The 20,085-nt window shown below is 44.1% G+C and overlaps 1 protein-coding gene across 1 annotated transcript in view; it reads right to left on the bottom strand.

Annotated features, from left to right (window-relative positions):
• The window catches only part of ST3GAL1 (ST3 beta-galactoside alpha-2,3-sialyltransferase 1), a 63,232-nt gene that overhangs the window by 31,535 nt on the left and 11,612 nt on the right, over nt 1–20,085 (bottom strand). The window contains exon 2 of the mRNA XM_075316182.1: nt 2,612–3,149. Within this exon, the coding sequence (XP_075172297.1) occupies nt 2,612–2,926 (315 nt within the window). The 5' untranslated portion in view covers nt 2,927–3,149. The remainder of the gene's footprint in view (nt 1–2,611; nt 3,150–20,085) is intronic.

The following is a 20,085-nucleotide window of genomic DNA, read 5'->3' as shown; positions in this document are numbered from 1 at the left end:
AACCCCTGGAATGTAATGATTAGGAAAAATGGATAGTCACAAGCCATCAAACAAAAGAAGAACTGCTTACATTGTTGCACCAGGAGTGGCATAAGGACACATCAAAACCCTGTCATGGCCAGCCCAATCTCCAGACCCGAACCCCATTGACAACCTCTGGAAGTAATCATTAGGAAAATGGATAGTCACAAGCCATCAATCAACGAAGAACTTCTTACATTTTGCACCAGGAGTGGCATAAGGTCACCCAAAAGCCGTGTGACAGACTGGTGGAAAGCAGCCAAGACACATGAAAGCTGGGATTAAACATCATGGTTATTCCACAAAATATTGATTTCTGAATCTTCCTGAGGCAAAACATTATTAGTATTGTTATGTATAAATGATTATGAACTTGTTTTCTTTGCATTATTTGTGCATTGTTCTGTTATTTCACCATTACTCATTTTTAGAAAATAAATACAAAATTTATCACTTGGAAATTCGGAGACGACGTCAGTAGTTTATAGAATAAAAGAAGAATTTACATTTTACTCAAAAATATAAAGAGAAAAATCAGAAAAACTGACAATTTGGAAGTGGTGTCTTAACTTTTGCCAGAGCTGTATGTACTCCCCTCGTTGGTGTATATCAGAGCTGTATATACTCCCCTCGTTGGTGTATATAGGCTGCTACATTCTACGAACTTTATATTGTTATGTGCCATCTATACATCTCAGTCCTAAAAACCACAATTGTTGAGTTTTTGTTTCCTATTTATTTTAGCCTAATGAGTAACAATCTGACACTGCCGTCTCCACGATTCCTCAAATACATGAACTGCAGGAATGAGTGAAGCTGCACCTGCGCCACGTCTGCTGCCTCCACGCTGACACCGACAGCCAATTACCGAAATAAGAAGACATATAGTCTGAGTCTGCAGGTGTGAAGGGCAAAGCCACAGCGTAGGCGGAAAACAAGTGTTATACTGGTTACATTCATACACTGCGTGACAACATCTTCTCACATCCTAAATCATACACCAGAACCAGAACTGACTAACTGCAAAAACAAGCCAATAAGGGAAGAGAGAACGACCGCGCAACAGAGGTGTGCAAAATACAGGAAAACGAGAAAAACAGGACATGGGCTGCAAAAACCCTCCATACTAAACGGCTAATATAATTACTATACCACTGAGACTTGTGTACAAGAATATAACTACTATAATACTGCTCCTATGTACAAGAATATAACTGCTATAATACTGCCTCCTATGTACAAGAATATAACTACTATAATACTGCCTCTATGTACAAGAATATAACTACTATAATACTGCTCCTATGTACAAGAATATAACTACTATAATACTGCCCCCATGTACAAGAATATAACTACTATAATACTGCCCCTATGTACAAGAATATAACTACTATAATACTGCCTCCTATGTACAAGAATATAACTACTATAATACTGCCCCTATGTACAAGAATATAACTACTATAATACTGCTCCTATGTACAAGAATATAACTACTATAATACTGCCCCCATGTACAAGAATATAACTGCTATAATACTGCTCCTATGTACAAGAATATAACTACTATAATACTGCTCCTATGTACAAGAATATAACTACTATAATACTGCTTCTATGTACAAGAATATAACTACTATAATACTGCCCCTATGTACAAGAATATAACTACTATAATACTGCCCCTATGTACAAGAATATAACTACTATAATACTATTCCTATGTACAAGAATACTACTACTATAATACTGCCCCCAATGTACAAGAATATAACTACTATAATACTGCCCCTATGTACAAGAATACATCTACTATAATACTGCCCCCTATATACAAGAATATAACTACTATAATACTGCTCCTATGTACAAGAATATAACTACTATAATACTGCTCCTATGTACAAGAATATAACTACTATAATACTACCCCTATGTACAAGAATATAACTACTATAATACTGCCCCTATGTATAAGAATATAACTGCTAAAATACTGCCCCCTATGTACAAGAATAATACTACTATAGTACTGCCCCCTATGTACAAGAATATAACTACTATAATACTGCCCCCTATGTACAAGAATATAACTACTATAATACTGCCCCTATGTATAAGAATATAACTACTATAATACTGCCCCTATGTACAAGAATACATCTACTATAATACTGCCCCCTATGTACAAGAATATAACTACAATAATACTGCCCCTATGTATAAGAATATAACTGCTAAAATACCGCCCCCTATGTACAAGAATACTACTACTATAATACTGCCCCCTATGTACAAGAATATAACTACTATAATACTGCCCCCTATGTACAAGAATATAACTACTATAATACTGCCCCTATGTATAAGAATATAACTGCTAAAATACTGCCCCCTATGTACAAGAATACTACTACTACTATAATACTGCCCCCGATGTACAAGAATATAACTACTATAATACTGCCCCTATGTACAAGAATACATCTACTATAATACTGCCTATTTTGTAGTAAGATATCCTTATCACATTATTACAGTATATTTCTTGTCTCCCATATTGCAGTTATATTACGAGGTCACTCACCGTCCACCACTTGTATGTAATCTCGGACACCATATTGCTCTGTTTCGTCATTAATGGAGGGATCGTGTAATTGAATCTTTCATCGAACCATACAGAGTTTTCGGCCTCGGACACACAGGTCTCGCAGCTGCACGGCCTCCGAACGGACGTCATGAATCGGATAATCGGCCCCGAGAACCTGAAGTATTTCTCGGGGTTCCATAGGACGAGGCCAGAATTCTGGGTATAGTTTAGAAGGAACGACATGATGGTGATGGCAAAGAGCGCCAAGGCAAGGGTGAACAGCTTCAGATTTCTGTGCTTTAAGGCAACCATGATTTGCGTTGGCCAAAGCGATCACTTAAAGGGGCCCTGTAGTAGTGTTCAAAAAAATGGCCACGTTCTGTCCTTATGTATATGCCACACTGTCACAGATCCTCCAGATAAGACACCTTCATGGTCACCAACAGCTGGAACTCCTTGGCGAATAGATGCAAGTCTTCAGGATTGTTGTAGGAAGATCTGGTTATGGATCCAACTGGGTCCCAGGTTGGTTCTCCTGTAGAGAAACATAAAAGAGATTGTTACCAAATCTAAAGAAATAAATGGTCTGAACAGAAGTAGAATAAGTAAGAGTGTTGGATCAAAATCGGCAATGTAAGTCTATGTGTCCTGCAGCTGCATCCCCCTCCTCTGCCCCCTACCCTCCCTACACTTTTACACAAGGAGGATCTTGGGAGTAGGACATTCTGGAGACAGAGATTACAAGTTGTTGAAAGCGGAGGAAGGGTCCTCGGTTATGATTCAGTGACCGCAAAAAAAGGACAAAAAACTAGGAAACCCAGAATGTACCAGAGTGGTTGGCATCTCAGCGAACTGCAGACCTAACACTAACACACAACTAGAAGTAGCCGTGGGACGAGCCTACGATGGCCTGGTCACCTCGACACAGCCGGAGAACTAATTATTCCTACAGAGAGAAATATAGGAAAGGCTAATCTGCCTCGGAGCAGTCCCCAAAGATATAGATAGCCCCCCACATGTAAAGATTACGGTGATGTAGGAAAACACATTACACAGGTAGAAAACAGATTCAGCAAAGATGAGGCCCATACTATATAACTCTGAAAGGACAGAAAAGAGCACTGTCTGCAGCCGTGCAATACCCTAGAAAAAGAACCAGCATGCCTGAAATGGAAAAATACTGAGCCCACACGGGTTCTGCCCCCACTATATCAGTACTCTGGTGTTACTGGGATCCAAACAAAACACTAACATAGTGGAGGCACTGAAATTAGTACAAAACAAAATACATAGCAGAATATGGAGCAAGGTACACAGACATTCGAAGCAGGGAATGATCCAACTACACCCAGAACTTCACACAGGCAAAAATCAGGAAATAAGCCTTAGTGCCTTAAACAGAAAAACAACAAGAAAGTGGAAACCACCAGCAGAGGTACAAATAACAAACTTATCTGAAAGGAGTTCTGGTAGACACAGAAGGAAGGACTGGCTTCAGGATGTCCTTAGCACACAGGAGACAACATTGAGCACCGGCCAGGAACAAGAGAACACTACTTCGTTATATAGGAACAGTCAGAACCACCTGATTGCCAATCATCCTCAGCTGTCTGATTTCCATTCAGCAAGCCAACTCCACTCCCAGCACTGACCACAAGAGGGAGCCCCAAACTAGAATCCAATCCAAATGAATTCACAACAGTCCTCTGCTCTAAATTATGGATTCGAGGACCCCCTTATACACATTTATAATGAAGTGTTGGGTATTCTAGATAGAGGATGTTATTGAAGGATTGCTCATGTTGCTCAAGGACAGGCAGTCTATATCCAAACACTAATATTTTCCTGCACTTTCAGTCATTTTCCTATAAAACCAATGACCAGAAATAATATGGGACGGAGGAACTAGTCAGGGCGCAGTCATCATTTTTCCATCATCGGAGAAAGAGTCAGTGATGTCTGGAGGATAAAATGTGACGTTACCCAACACGACTCAGAATTCAAGGAAATACTCTCTAAAGCTTAGGATCAGTTCTGCCGTATACTGTTATACTAAGTATCAACTTAGCAAATATTGGATTTATCCTGCATTGAGTTGTTACAAAAGTTCTAGTCTCCTCCAGAGCTGTATTCATAACTCTGCAGGCACAAAACCCACTAATTATTCATCAATTTCCCTAATGACTTCCTTTCGACAACCATAATTTCCCTAAAATTCAGAAGAGTACACAGCATTACATGGTGAAAATTCAGCTACGCTTTAAAGGGTTCTTCATTGTGGACGTTTCCTACTTATTAGTAGGATCCCTCGGGGAAAAGCAGCTCCTGCTGGGACCTCCGGTGATTGGCTGTAATTTGGGGGAAACAAAGGTTCTGAACAGCAACCCTGCAGGCAAAATGAGGCATTACACATTGTCCATTCATACCCATAGGTTGTGTGTGTAATGCGGGACAGGATAGGTCCTCCTGTCCCAGTCCTGTGGTGTCCGGCAATAGAAGGTCACAGTGTTTAGCTGCGCAAAATGGTCCCTGACCTTCTATTATTCCTGCTTGGTGTATTTGGTATCATATGTATTTCCTCTGCTTGTTTTCATCCCTTTCTCATTAGGACCCTGCAGAGTTCCTCATACTTTCAGTTGCTTGTCATCAGCACTTCCTTTGTGTTTATATATAAACCCTCATTTCCCCATACTTAGTGCTGCATAAAATGCTCCCTGACTTTCTATTCTTACAGCTATTAGTATTCAGTGGATTGGGCATCACTTCTACTGGGTTTTCATCCTTTTCCCTTTAGGACCCAGCGGAGCTCCTCTTCCTTTCAGCTGCTAATCATCTGTATTCCCCCTTGGATTTAAATGTTCTCATTTTCCCTGGACTTGTGCTGGTGATATTCAGTTCCTTCACAAGTGCTGAATGCAAGCAGGTGGCTTGCACTCATCTGTATGATCGATGCTGTTTTTTGCTGAACTTCTCCCTGAGGCATCTGAAGATAAGTTGCTCATGTGCTTTCCCCCTGTATCTTCTTTAGTGTTTAGTGAGTTGACAAAGAGCTCATCCCACCCCTTCCCTATCTAGCACTCAGCTCTAGGGTCAGGTATCTGGCTTGGTGCATAGGTGCGAAACCTATCTAGACTGGTGATGGACCCCAAGGCTCAGCAGTAGGTTTGGTCAGTGGTCACCATCTCACCTTTCCCTAGATGCAGGGATTCCCTTCCCTTTCACTTGGTACTAAAACCTCCAGATCAAGAGACTTTATACCAATTTACACTGTGATCAACAGATGACGATCCCGCACAGGAGACCTTCCTTTATTAATTCAGGGCACTGTACATTTATGCTTAAAGCAAATATGTCAGATGATTTTGTTGTACAATACTAATTTTATCTTTAAATAGGGATTAAGGAGACCTTTCAGGATCAGTTACTTTTATTGGTCTACCTTATCCTGTTATCTTACTGTATGCTCTTTAGAATTCACTGTCTGGTGCACACTAGTCAAGTATATAAATACAATTTACATGTTAAGTGCTCCCCCCTCTCCATGCATTCACTATCACTGCTGAGAGGTGGGAGGGAGTATGGGTGGGGGCAGCAGTGCAAATTCTCTTTAGATTTACTATCATTGATGCCAGCACTGAGAGGTAAGGGGTGCTTCACACACAGCGAGATCGCTGCCGAGATCGCTGCTGAGTCACGCTTTTTGTGACGCAGCAGTGACCTCATTAGCGATCTCGCTGTGTGTGACACTGAGCAGCGATCTGGCCCCTGCTGCGAGATCGCTGCTCGTTACACACAGCCCTGGTTCGTTTTCTTCAAAGCCGCTCTCCTGCTGTGACACACAGATCGCTGTGTGTGACAGCAAGAGAGCGACAAATGAAGCGAGCAGGGAGCAGGAGCCGGCGTCTGACAGCTGAGGTAAGCTGTATCCAAGATAAACATCGGGTAACCAAGGTGGTTACCCGATATTTACCTTAGTTACCAGCCTCTGCAGCTCTCACGCTGCCTGTGCTGCCGGCTCCGGCTCTCTGCACATGTAGCTGCTGTACACATCGGGTTAATTAACCCGATGTGTACAGCAGCTAGGAGAGCAAGGAGCCAGCGCTCAGTGTGCGCGGCTCCCTGCTCTCTGCACATGTAGCTGCATTACACATCGGGTTAATTAACCCGATGTGTACTGTAGCTAGGAGAGCAAGGAGCCAGCGCTCAGTGTGCGCGGCTCCCTGCTCTCTGCACATGTAGCTGCATTACACATCGGGTTAATTAACCCGATGTGTACTGTAGCTAGGAGAGCAAGGAGCCAGCGCTCAGTGTGCGCGGCTCCCTGCTCCCTGCTCACACTGGTAACTAATGTAAACATCGGGTAACCATACCCGATGTTTACCTTAGGGTACCTTCACACTTAGCGATGCAGCAGCGATCCGACCAGCGATCTGACCTGGTCAGGATCGCTGCTGCATCGCTACATGGTCGCTGGTGAGCTGTCAAACAGGCAGATCTCACCAGCGACCAGTGAACAGCCCCCAGCCAGCAGCGACGTGCAAGCGACGCTGCGCTTGCACGGAGCCGCCGTCTGGAAGCTGCGGAGACTGGTAACTAAGGTAAACATCGGGTATGGTTACCCGATGTTTACATTAGTTACCAGTGTGAGCAGGGAGCAGGGAGCCGCGCACACTGAGCGCTGGCTCCTTGCTCTCCTAGCTACAGTACACATCGGGTTAATTAACCCGATGTGTAATGCAGCTACATGTGCAGAGAGCAGGGAGCCGCGCACACTGCTTAGCGCTGGCTCCTTGCTCTCCTAGCTGCTGTACACATCGTGTTAATTAACCCGATGTGTACAGCAGCTACATGTGCAGAGAGCCGGAGCCGGCAGCACAGGCAGCGTGAGAGCTGCAGAGGCTGGTAACTAAGGTAAATATCGGGTAACCACCTTGGTTACCCGATGTTTATCTTGGATACAGCTTACCTCAGCTGTCAGACGCCGGCTCCTGCTCCCTGCTCGCTTCATTTGTCGCTCTCTTGCTGTCACACACAGCGATCTGTGTGTCACAGCAGGAGAGCGGCTTTGAAGAAAACGAACCAGGGCTGTGTGTAACGAGCAGCGATCTCGCAGCAGGGGCCAGATCGCTGCTCAGTGTCACACACAGCGAGATCGCTAATGAGGTCACTGCTGCGTCACAAAAAGCGTGACTCAGCAGCGATCTCGGCAGCGAGATCGCTGTGTGTGAAGCACCCCTTAGTTACCAGTCTCCGCAGCTTCCAGACGGCGGCTCCGTGCAAGCGCAGCGTCGCTTGCACGTCGCTGCTGGCTGGGGGCTGTTCACTGGTCGCTGGTGAGATCTGCCTGTTTGACAGCTCACCAGCGACCATGTAGCGATGCAGCAGCGATCCTTACCAGGTCAGATCGCTGGTCGGATCGCTGCTGCATCGCTAAGTGTGAAGGTACCCTAAGAGGAGGGAGCAGGGTATATGAAGTTTGTATTTACATATGTTTACAACAAGATAGCAGGAAGAGGGAGGGCATTAAAAAACTTACTGATCCTGAAAGGTCTCCTTCAGACCTAAAGATAACATTAGTATTGTATTACAAAATCACTTGACCGATCCCCTTAAATGCTTTTCCTTCTTATTGGAGTATTCAGATTGTAAATACGGCCCTACCCCACAACTGTTCTAAGGCAGAATATGGTCTAAACCACTCAACTAAGTAAAGAGAAACAACAGTCAGTCATTATTTTAAAATTCACTACAGACTTGCAGGTATCCTCAGGAGCAGTCATGAAAACCATTGTTCATTATGATGAAACTGGACCTGATAAGGATCATCCCAGGCAAGGAAAAGCAAAAATGACCTCTGCTGCAGAGGATAAGTTCATCAAAGTTACCAGCCTCAGAAAACGTAAACTGACAGCACCTCAGATAACATCCGTCATAAATGACACACAGACATCAAGTAGCAGATACATATCAATTTAGCTGTCCATAGGAGACTGGAGAAGCAGGTATTTATGGTTGAATAGCTGCAAAGAAGCGATCACTGAGGAAAAGAGTTTTTGGGCTGAGCAACAGAAGGACGGGACATTAGATCAGTGAACATCTCTACTGTGGTCGGATGAATCAAATTCAGATTTTGGCACCAAATGGCATGTCTTTGTGAGATGCACAAAAGGTGATTGGATAGTTTCTACATGTGTGGTGCTCTCTAGATACATTTAATGTGAGGTGTAATGGTGGGGGTGGGTGCATTTCTGATGACCCTGTACCAATGATCATCTATGGGGCTATCCATATCCCCGTGTTTTTTGACAGGCCCAACAGCCAACGCAAAATCATGGAGATATGTCAGACTTTGAAAGGATGAAAATCGGCAATACCGGTCTATGAAAAAAAAAAAAAAAAAAAAAATAAATAAATCAGACTCCACTTGGATGACATTTTCACGGACTGTCACATAGGAGAAAGTGGAGAATCTTTTTTTTCTCTCTCCATGTACAAGAAAAACTGATATTTGTACCACAATCTGATCAAAAGAAGTTAACAAAAATTGGGCTATTTTTCAAAATACAGACGTCTGAATGAGGCCGTAGTTTATGGCTTTGCTGCTCAAAGTCTGAATCAAAATTGTGCACATTCCAATAGCAACAAGGAAAATCACTGCATGAATCGGGGTGTCAAAACTTTTGACAAAAACTGTATATCAACATAAAAAACAGTTATGGTTCCTAGAAGAAGAAAAGGAATAAAATGAAAGCGCAAAGAATAAATGGGATACGGTCCTGTGTTCACAACTTGGAGTGATATGATGCCTCCAATAAAAAAAAATTTGCAAAACAAATTTAAATAAATTCTAAAATCTAGAATATAATGTAATTTAATATTCAATGCATGCATAATGCGCTCACTTGGGGAAATCAGCACAAATTTGGTCACATGCATGAGGTCTACAAAATAAATTGCTTTACTATTCCTTCTCATCGGGAAATGAGCCAATTGTGCAGACCTGCATCTGCATTCTAGTAACAAAAAAAACAAAAAACAAAACAAGAATGCATTACAACACAGAGAAGTATATTATAGTAAATCAGTCAGACATGTAGAAAAGCTTGGTCATTATTTCCATTAGCAAAGAGCAGATTTAGGAGTGCAGCTCCTGAGGTGTCAAAAATACAGAATCTTAGTAAATCCTTGACGAAATTAGTCTACTTTCACACATCAGTTTTTTTCCATCAGGCACAATCCGGAAAAAAAACGGGTAAAACAGTCGGCGCCGGATCCGTTTTATCCCCATTGATTTGTATTAGCGCCGGATTGTGCCTGATGGCCTTGCGTTGCATCCGGCTTTTGCCGGATCCGTCATAATTGCCTAAAGCGGCGGCCGGAGGGAACGTATCGTGTAACTTTTTTTGTCCGGCAAAAAAAAACGCATCGCGCCGGATCCGGCGCGTTCTACAATGGAAGCCTATGGACGCCAGATCCGGCGTAATGCGGCAAAAAACGGATGCGGCTGCTGGATCCGTTTTTGTAAACTGAGCATGCTCCAATGTTTTGAAAAAATGGATCCAGCAAAAAAAAAAAAAAAAACAAAAAGAAAAAACGGACAAAACGGATGCAAAACGGATCCAACGGATCCGTTTTTTTACGCATGCAACAAATCAGTTTTTTAAGCATCCGGGAAAACGGATCCGATAAAAAAATGGATCCGGTTTTTACATTTTTTGCCGGATCCGTTGGATCAGGAAAAAAAAAAAAAAAAAAAAGGATTGTGCCTGAATGCAGAAAACTGATGTGTGAAAGTAGCCTTAGTGATACCACGCCTTGGTTGTGAAGAAATTTAAGGCGGGGCAGTGTTTTTGTGGATATGCCGTGTGTACAAGGTGGCGGTACAGTATATGATGATGATAGATAATCAATAATAGTAATTAAAATACATGAAATCTAAAATCCTCAGCGAAAATTCTTGATTTTTCTTCCTCCTGTGAAACTAAAAGCACCACAGCTCACCCCCGCGTGACCTTCATCTTTTTTGGCAGTGGCGGCATTTTCTGATCCAGTTGGAGCGGAGCAGCTGCCAGTGTTCTGCACATATTAATCAGTGTCCTGACAGCGCCGCTGCCTAATTACTGTTTGTGCGTTTTGCCGTCATGCGTGGGATTGATTGTTTTCTACATTTTGGGTACAACAAGATCTTGTGATTGATTCAGAGCCGGGACTGATGTCACGTTTAGGACATTATGTGTGGTGGTCACCCCGGTAGGACACCAACTCCTACGTGAGCGATAACGGCCGTTGGGCCATTTGCCGTAGTAATGCGCAATGATTTGTGATATTTCAAAGTTAGAAAAGTCTTCAGATTCTTAAAAAAAAAAAAAAAAAAAAAAAAAAATATACAACTTTGTAACTGACGACGTTTTTAAACTTTTTCAAATTTCTGCTACAAATGGATTTCTTCCGAGGCTAAAAACCTCAACACAGACGTGGATACAATCGGATCCTCCGCCAGCGGAATCCATCAGCACAAAATCTTACATTGTAGCAAATGCAATTTACAAGAAAGATTTTGTGCTGATGGATTCCGCTGGCGGAGGATCCGATTGTATCCAGTTTTCTGTGAGCTAAACAGTCTGGAATCAGGACTGCGCTGATACATTGTAGCAAATGCAATTTACAAGAATCAGTGCAGTCATGATTATAGACTGTTTAGCTCACAGAAGACGTGGATACAATCGGATCCTCCGCCAGCTGAATCCATCAACATAACATCTTCTCAATTGAGTTTGCTACAATGTATCAGCGCAGTCCTGATTCCAGACTGTTTAGCTCACAGAAGACTGATACAATCAGATCCTCCGCCAGCTGAATCCATCAGCACAAAATCTTTCTTCTCAATTGAGTTTGTTTGAAAAAACCCACATAGAACTATATATAAAAAAAATCCACAGACCATAGGAGCCAATTCAGATGATGTATGCACACACAGAATGTGGCAAACCCTCCTAATAAAGATGGCCGCAGCCCAGGTGCACGATGCTGATGAAACAGCCGCTCAAACCTCCACGCTAGAGGGGAGGGGCGGCTGTTTAGCATAGGACATGCACACTTAAGCCCCCGTCACGGATTCTCACACCCGCGGGCCCCCACACTCAATTATTTGGAAAAACCACATAGAACAATATAAAAAAAAAAAAAAAAAAAAAAAAATCACAGATCATAGGAACCAATTCAGATGATGTATGCACAGAAAGACACTGAGCATCGCACTCATCTATATGACGGGCTCCCAATGCAAGCCTTAGGGAACTTTCACACTTGCGTTCAGCGGAGTCCGTCACTATGGAAAATAGCGCAGTCCGTTAACGCACCATGCTATTCTCCATAGACTTGTATGGATGACGCAAGTGTCAGCGTTGCATCCGCTGGACGATGCAGCATCGTTATTTTGACGCTGCGTTGGGCGAAAGGAACGCAGCATGTAACTTTTTTTGAGCAGCGGATTCCTTTGGATTTCACTGCGCATGCTTTCTCTAGCTCCCTCCACCCGTAACCAGGGTACACATCGGGTAACCAAGGAACCCTGGTTACGTGTGCCGGGAGCCCGACACTTCCCAGCTCGGCTCCGCCCCCTCCCGCATTCCGTATGTATATACCCACGCACACACTCACACACCTGTCCCCCAGCGATGCTGTCTCCGCGGCACTGACGTCCTCAGCCATGGCCCCGCTCGGCTCCACCCACTTCGCACTCCGCCCGCCGCACACATTGTCGGCGACCGAACGATCAGCTGATCACCCGGCGGCCGGCTACTGTGAGTGATCAGCTGATCAGCCGGCTACTGTGCGTGACCGGCTGATCACCCGGCTACTGTGAGTGATCGGCTGATCAGCCTGCGGCCGGCTACTGTGAGTGATTGGCTGATCACCCGGCGGCCGACTACTGTGAGTGATCGGCTGATCGTTCACAATAGTCTGCCGACGGTAAAACTGTAAAAAAAACAAAACGGATTGCGTTGTTTTGCAGCATCCGTTACACAACGCAATGCAACGGATACCGTTCAACACAAGTGTGAAAGTAGCCTTATCACTGTGCCTGTCCTATGCTAAACAGCCGCCCCTTCCTTCTAGTGTGGAGGTTGTGTGGCTGTATCATCAGCACCGTGCACCTGGACTGTGGCCATCTCTATTAGGAGGGTTTGCCACATTCTGCTTGTTCGTACATCAGCTGAATTGGCTCCTATGGTCTGCAAATGAGTTTGTTACAATGTATCACTGCAGTCCTGATTCCAGACTGTTTAGCTCACAGAAGATGTGGTTACATTCGTATCCTCCGCCAGCGGAATCCATCAGCACAAAATCTTTCTCAATTGAGTTTGTTACAATGTATCAGCACAGTACAGATTCCAGACGGTTTAGCTCACTTAAGACGTGCATACAATTGTATTCTCCACCAGCTGAATCCATCAGCACAAAATCTTGTATCCAAGACTGGATACAAATCGGATCCTCCGCCAGCGGAGTCCATCAGTACAAAATCTTTCTCAATTGAGTTTGTTACAATGTATCAGTGCAGTCCTGATTCCAGACTGTTTAGCTCACAGAAGACGTGGATACAATCGGATCCTCCGCCAGCTGAATCCATCAGCACAAAATCTTTCTCAATTGAGTTTGTTACAATGTATCAGTGCAGTTCTACTTCCAGACTGTATAGCTCACAGAAAACCGGATACAATCAGATTCTCCGCCACATTAATCCATCAGCACAAAATCTTTCTAAATTGAGTTTGCTACAATGTATCAGTGCAGTTCTGATTCCAGACTGTTTAGCTCACAGAAGACTAGATACAATCAGATCCTCCAGATTAAGCCATCAGAACAAAAGGTTTCTAAATTGAGTTTGCTACAATGTATCAGAGCATTCCTGTTTCCAGACTGTTCAGCTCACAATTGTATCCTCTGCCAGTGGAATCCATCAGCAAAAAATCTTTCTAAATTGAGTTTGCTACAATGTATCAGCGCATTCCTGATTCCAGACTGTTTAGTTCACAGAAAACGTCGATACAATCGGATCCTCCACCAGCTCCTTCTCAATTGAGCTTGCTACAATGTATCAGCCCAGTCCTGGTTCAGTTCACAGAAGACTGGATACAATTGTAGCAAACTCTCAGCTGCGACACATTAAGTCCGTGTCTTTGAAAATGTGAAAAATTAAAGCACAAAGCCATAGAAGTTTTTTTGTTATTATTTGGCCGTCAGTCCTGTTTACTCAGGGGATTCCGGATGAAAAGATCTCGTCATCCTCCCACCCCCCATAAAGTTGTTTTAAATGGCTTCAAGTTTTCGGCATTATCCCCATGAAGTCATGTCTGGCTCTGATTACCGAGGAACTGGAATCTGCTGATGTCACAAGAGCAGCGTCGCATGACACAGGGGAAAGCGTGCAAATGTCCACAGCCGGACAGGTCTTACTGAGGACTAGTGGAAATAATAGAATGCCAGAATTGCAGTAAAGAGTGACACAAACACAGAAAACAGCACAAAATATTGGTCAACAATGGACATATGAAATTTGAATTTAATATACTGTAAAAATGAAGGTACTTAGTGCATAATTTGGTAACTTGATGAGAGCCCATCAACCACGGCAAGGTGTCCATTACATTTTTAGTGGCAGCGCAGTATGTAGATACAGTACAGACCAAAAGTTTGGACACACCTTCTCATCTCTAGAACAACTGTTAAGAGGAGACTTTATGCAGCAGCCTTCATGGTAAAATAGCTGCTAGGAAACCACTGCTAAGGACAGGCAACAAGCAGAAGAGACTTGTTTGGGCTAAAGAACACAAGGAATGGACATTAGATCAGTGGAAATCTGTGCTTTGGTCTGATGAGTCCAAATTTGAGATCTTTGGATCCAACCACCGTGTCTTTGGACTCTACATGGCTGGTTCCCACCGTGAAGCATGGAGGAGGAGGTGTGATGGTGTGGGGGGGGGGGATTTGCTGGTGACACTGTTAGGGGTTTATTCAAAACTGAAGGCATACAGAACCAGCATGGCTACCACAGCATCTTGCAGCAGCGTGCTATTCCATCCGGTTTGCGTTTAGTTGGACCATCATTTATTTTTCAACAGGACAATGACCCCAAACACACCTCCAGGCTGTGTAAGGGCTATTTGACTAAGAAGGAGATTGATGGGGTGCTACGCCAGATGACCTGGCCTCCACAGTCACCAGACCTGAACCCAATCGAGATGGTTTGGGGTGAGCTGGACCGCAGAGTGAAGGCAAAAGGGCCAACAAGTGCTAAGCATCTCTGGGAACTCCTTCAAGACTGTTGGAAAACCATTTCCAGTGACTACCTCTTGAAGCTCATCAAGAGAATGCCAAGAATGTGCAAAGCGGTAATCAAAGCAAAAGGTGGCTACTTTGAAGAACCTAGAATATAAGACATATTTTCAGTTATTTCACACTTTAAGTATTTCATTCCACATGTTTTCATTCATAGTTTTGATGCCTTCAATGTGAATCTACAATTTTCAGAGTCCTGAAAATAAAGAAAACTCTTTGAATGAGGTGTGTCCAAACTTTTGGTCTGTACTGTATATGGCCGAAACTTCTAAAAGTCATAGAAACTGCAAACAAGTGTGCACAGCCTCCAGCACAGGATTGCACGAGAACGCAGGAGCGATCCACGACCCCGCTGATGTGTCAGGACACAACATCCCCATCAGTTACATGTCAACAGCAAATACCAGGAGCCTTAGAAATCAGAACCTTTCTATAAAAGGAAAAACATTTCTTATCAGTTCAAAAACATTCCCCGAATTCCTGTTCCCATGGGGTCTGTGGAGCTCAGGACGCTCGCCATCTGCTAGAGATGAGAGGATGCAGGCAGGCATACAACTCACAAGACCAGACCAGCCCAAATCCGCTCAGTGTTATTGTTTCCCTTGAAGGTGATAGTCACCTTTGACATTGGAAAAATTGTTTTTACACACAATCAATATTTTGCACACTGACTCACAATGTAATTTATGTGTTGTTGCTCTGAGGCTGGATTTACCCAATTTTAACACATGATAAACCCGTACTTCTAAAACCATAGATTTGAAAGGGAATATACTTGTAGGAGGGTCTCTCCCAGTAATATAGGCTGGATGTGAGGTCTGTGTGTCTCTCCCAGTAATATAGGCTGGATGTGAGCTCTTTCTGTCTCTCCCAGTAATATAGGCTGGATGTGAGCTCTGTGTGTCTCTCCCAGTGATATAGGCTGGATGTGAGCTCTGTGTGTCTCTCCCAGTAATATAGGCTGGATGTGAGGTCTGTGTGTCTCTCCTAGTAATATAGGCTGGATGTGAGGTCTGTGTGTCTCTCCCAGTAATATAGGCTGGATGTGAGCTCTGTGTGTCTCCCAGTAATATAGGCTGGATGTGAGCTCTGTGTCTCTCCAGTAATATAGCCTGGATGTGAGCTCTGTGTGTCTCCCAGTAATATAGGCTGGATGTGAGCTCTGTGTCTCTCCAGTAATATAGCCTGGATGTGAGCTCTGTGTGTTTCTCCCAGTAATATAGGCTGGATGTGAGCTCTGTGCGTCTCTCCCAGTAATATAGGCTGGATGTGAGCTCTGTGTGTCTCCCAGTAATATAGGCTGGATGTGAGCTCTGTGTCTCTCCAGTAATATAGCCTGGATGTGAGCTCTGTGTGTCTCTCCCAGTAATATAGGCTGGATGTGAGCTCTGTGTGTCTCTCCCAGTAATATAGGCTGGATGTGAGGTCTGTGTGTCTCTCCCAGTAATATAGGCTGGATGTGAGGTCTGTGTGTCTATCCCAGTAATATAGGCTGGATGTGAGCTCTGTGTGTCTCTCCAGTAATATAGGCTGGATGTGAGCTCTGTGTGTCTCTCCAGTAATATAGGCCGGATGTAAGCTCTGTGTGTCTCTCCCAGTAATATAGGCTGGATGTGAGCTCTGTGTGTCTCCCAGTAATATAGGCTGGATGTGAGGTCTGTGTGTCTCTCCCAGTAATATAGGCTGGATGTGAGCTCTGTGTCTCTCCCAGTAATATAGGCTGGATGTGAGGTCTGTGTGTCTCTCCCAGTAATATAGGCTGGATGTGAGGTCTGTGTGTCTCTTCCAGTAATATAGGCTGGATGTGAGCTCTGTGTCTCTCCCAGTAATATAGGCTGGATGTGAGGTCTGTGTGTCTATCCCAGTAATATAGGCTGGATGTGAGCTCTGTGTGTCTCTCCAGTAATATAGGCTGGATGTGAGCTCTGTGTGTCTCCCAGTAATATAGGCTGGATGTGAGGTCTGTGTGTCTCTCCCAGTAATATAGCCTGGATGTGAGCTCTGTGTGTCTCTCCCAGTAATATAGGCTGGATGTGAGCTCTGTGTGTCTCTCCCAGTAATATAGGCTGGATGTGAGCTCTGTGTGTCTCTCCCAGTAATATAGGCTGGATGTGAGCTCTGTGTGTCTCTCCCAGTATTATAGGCTGGATGTGAGCTGTGTGTGTCTCTCCCAGTAATATAGGCTGCATATGAGCTCTTTGTGTCTCTCCAGTAATATAAGCTGGATGTGAGCTCTGTGTCTCTCCAGTAATATAGGCTGGATGTGAGCTCTGTGTGTCTCCCAGTAATATAGGCTGGATGTGAGCTCTGTGTGTCTCTCCAGTAATATAGGCTGGATGTGAGCTCTGTGTGTCTATCCCAGTAATATAGGCTGGATGTGAGGTCTGTGTCTCTCCAAGTAATATAGGCTGGATGTGAGGTCTGTGTCTCTCCCAGTAATATAGGCTGGATGTGAGCCCTGTGTGTCTATCCCAGTAATATAGGCTGGATGTGAGCTCTGTGTGTCTCTCCCAGTAATATAGGCTGGATGTGAGGTCTGTGTGTCTCTCCCAGTAATATAGGCTGGATGTGAGCTCTGTGTGTCTCTCCCAGTAATATAGGCTGGATGTGAGCTCTGTGTGCCTCCACCAGTAATATAGGCTGGATGTGAGCTCTGTGTGTCTCTCCCAGTAATATAGGCTGGATGTGAGCTCTGTGTGTCTCTCCCAGTAATATAGGCTGGATGTGAGCTCTGTGTGTCTCTCCCAGTAATATAGGCTGGATGTGAGGTCTGTGTGTCTCTCCCAGTAATATAGGCTGGATGTGAGCTCTGTGTGTCTCCCAGTAATATAGGCTGGATGTGAGCTATGTGTGTCTCTCCAGTAATATAGGCTGGATGTGAGCTCTGTGTGTCTCCCAGTAATATAGGCTAGATGTGAGCTCTGCGTGTCTCTCCCAGTAATATAGGCTGGATGTGAGCTATGTGTGTCTCTCCAGTAATATAGGCTGGATGTGAGCTCTGTGTGTCTTCCAGTAATATAGGCTGGATGTGAGCTCTGTGTGTCTCTCCCAGTAATATAGGCTGGATGTGAGCTCTGTGTGTCTCTCCCAGTAATATAGCCTGGATGTGAGCTCTGTGTGTCTCCAGTAATATAGGCTGGATGTGAGCTTTGTGTGTCTCTCCCAGTAATATAGGCTGGATGTGAGCTCTGTGTGTCTCCAAGTAATATAGGCTGGATGTGAGGTCTGTGTGTCTATCCCAGTAATATAGGCTGGATGTGTGCTCTGTGTGTCTCTCAGTAATATAGATGTGAGCTCTGTGTGTCTCTCCTAGTAATATAGGCTGGATATGACCTCTGTGTGTGTCTCTCCCAGTAATATAGGCTGGATGTGAGCTCTGTGTGTCTCTCCCAGTAATATAGGCTGGATGTGAGCTCTGTGTGTCTCTCCCAGTAATATAGGCTGGATGTGAGCTCTGTGTGTCTCTCCCAGTAATATAGGCTGGATGTGAGCTTTGTGTGTCTCCCAGTAATATAGGCTGGACGTGAGCTCTGTGTGTCTCTCCCAGTAATATAGGCTGGATGTGAGCTCTGTGTGTCTCTCCCAGTAATATAGGCTGGATGTGAGCTCTGTGTGTCTCTCCAGTAATATAGGCTGCATGTGAGCTGTGTATGTCTTCCAGTAATATAGGCTGGATGTGAGGTCTGTGTCTCTCCCAGTAATATAGGCTAGATGTGAGCTCTGTGTGTCTCTACAGTAATATAGGCTGGATGTGAGTTCTGTGTGTCTCTACAGTAATATAGGCTGGATGTGAGCTCTGTGTGTCTTCCCCAGTAATATAGGCTGGATGTGAGCTCTGTGTGTCTCTCCCAGTAATATAGGCAGGATGTGAGCTCTGTGTGTCTCTCCCAGTAATATAGGCTGGATGTGAGCTTTGTGTGTCTCCCAGTAATATAGGCTGGACGTGAGCTCTGTGTGTCTCTCCCAGTAATATAGGCTGGATGTGAGCTCTGTGTGTCTCTCCCAGTAATATAGGCTGGATGTGAGCTCTGTGTGTCTCTCCCAGTAATACAGGCAGGATGTGAGCTCTGTGTGTCTCTCCCAGTAATATAGGCTGGATGTGAGCTTTGTGTGTCTCCCAGTAATATAGGCTGGATGTGAGCTCTGTGTGTCTCTCCCAGTAATATAGGCTGGATGTGAGCTCTATGTGTGTCTCTCCAGTAATATAGGCTGCATGTGAGCTTTGTGTCTCTCCCAGTAATATAGGCTGGATGTGAGCTCTGTGTGTCTCTCCCAGTAATATAGGCTGGATGTGAGCTCTGTGTGTCTTCCCCAGTAATATAGGCTGGATGTGAGCTCTGTGTGTCTCTCCCAGTAATATAGGCTGGATGTGAGCTCTGTGTGTCTTCCCCAGTAATATAGGCTGGATGTGAGCTCTGTGTGCCTCTCCCAGTAATATAGGCTGGATGTGATCTCTGTATGTATCTCTCAGAAACATAGGCTGGATGTGAGCTCTGTGTCACTATGGACCTTCCCATCCTGATAATACCAGCCCCCAACTGTCTGCTTTACCTTGATTGGTTATCAAACATAGGGGTGATTTCAAGCCGTTTTTCTTTATTTTAACAATTTATTTGGTTAATAGCTGTGAAATTTATCTCTGTCCATCTTTGCACATCTTTAACAGATAAAAACCATTCATTTCGGAGTCTTGTGGTTTTTTTGCGGCACATGTCAATTGGATATCACACGAATGTACACCACGGAACTTGTGTTTATAAAGTGCAAGTGTGAAGGGGTTCTTAACAGTAAAAAAAAAAAAAACAAAACAAAAAACAAACCATGTAAAGGGGTCCTTTTGTGATATCACACAATCAACAGAGCGAGAGATGATTGAACAATCCAAAGAACATTTATTCCAAGCAAAACAAAGTCCATAAAATAATCCACCACACAGAGGGTAAAATAGTCCAGGAACACGGATACAGTCCAGTAAGGGATAAATGTCTAGGTCTCTCTGGGGAGCATAAATCAGTCATAATCCTCCAGCAGTCCTTTCCAGGGAAATCAGGGTTTCTCAATGGCTCTCTGGGGTGCTGCCTGTAGCCGCAGCTTCTCCCCCAGAGGATGAATCTTACTCCTTTTCTCCT

This window comes from Anomaloglossus baeobatrachus, chromosome 6, assembly GCF_048569485.1.
Source record: "Anomaloglossus baeobatrachus isolate aAnoBae1 chromosome 6, aAnoBae1.hap1, whole genome shotgun sequence".
Lineage (NCBI taxonomy): Eukaryota > Metazoa > Chordata > Amphibia > Anura > Aromobatidae > Anomaloglossus > Anomaloglossus baeobatrachus.
Note: the sequence above shows the minus strand (reverse complement) of the source record. Positions and strands in the feature narration are given on the sequence as shown.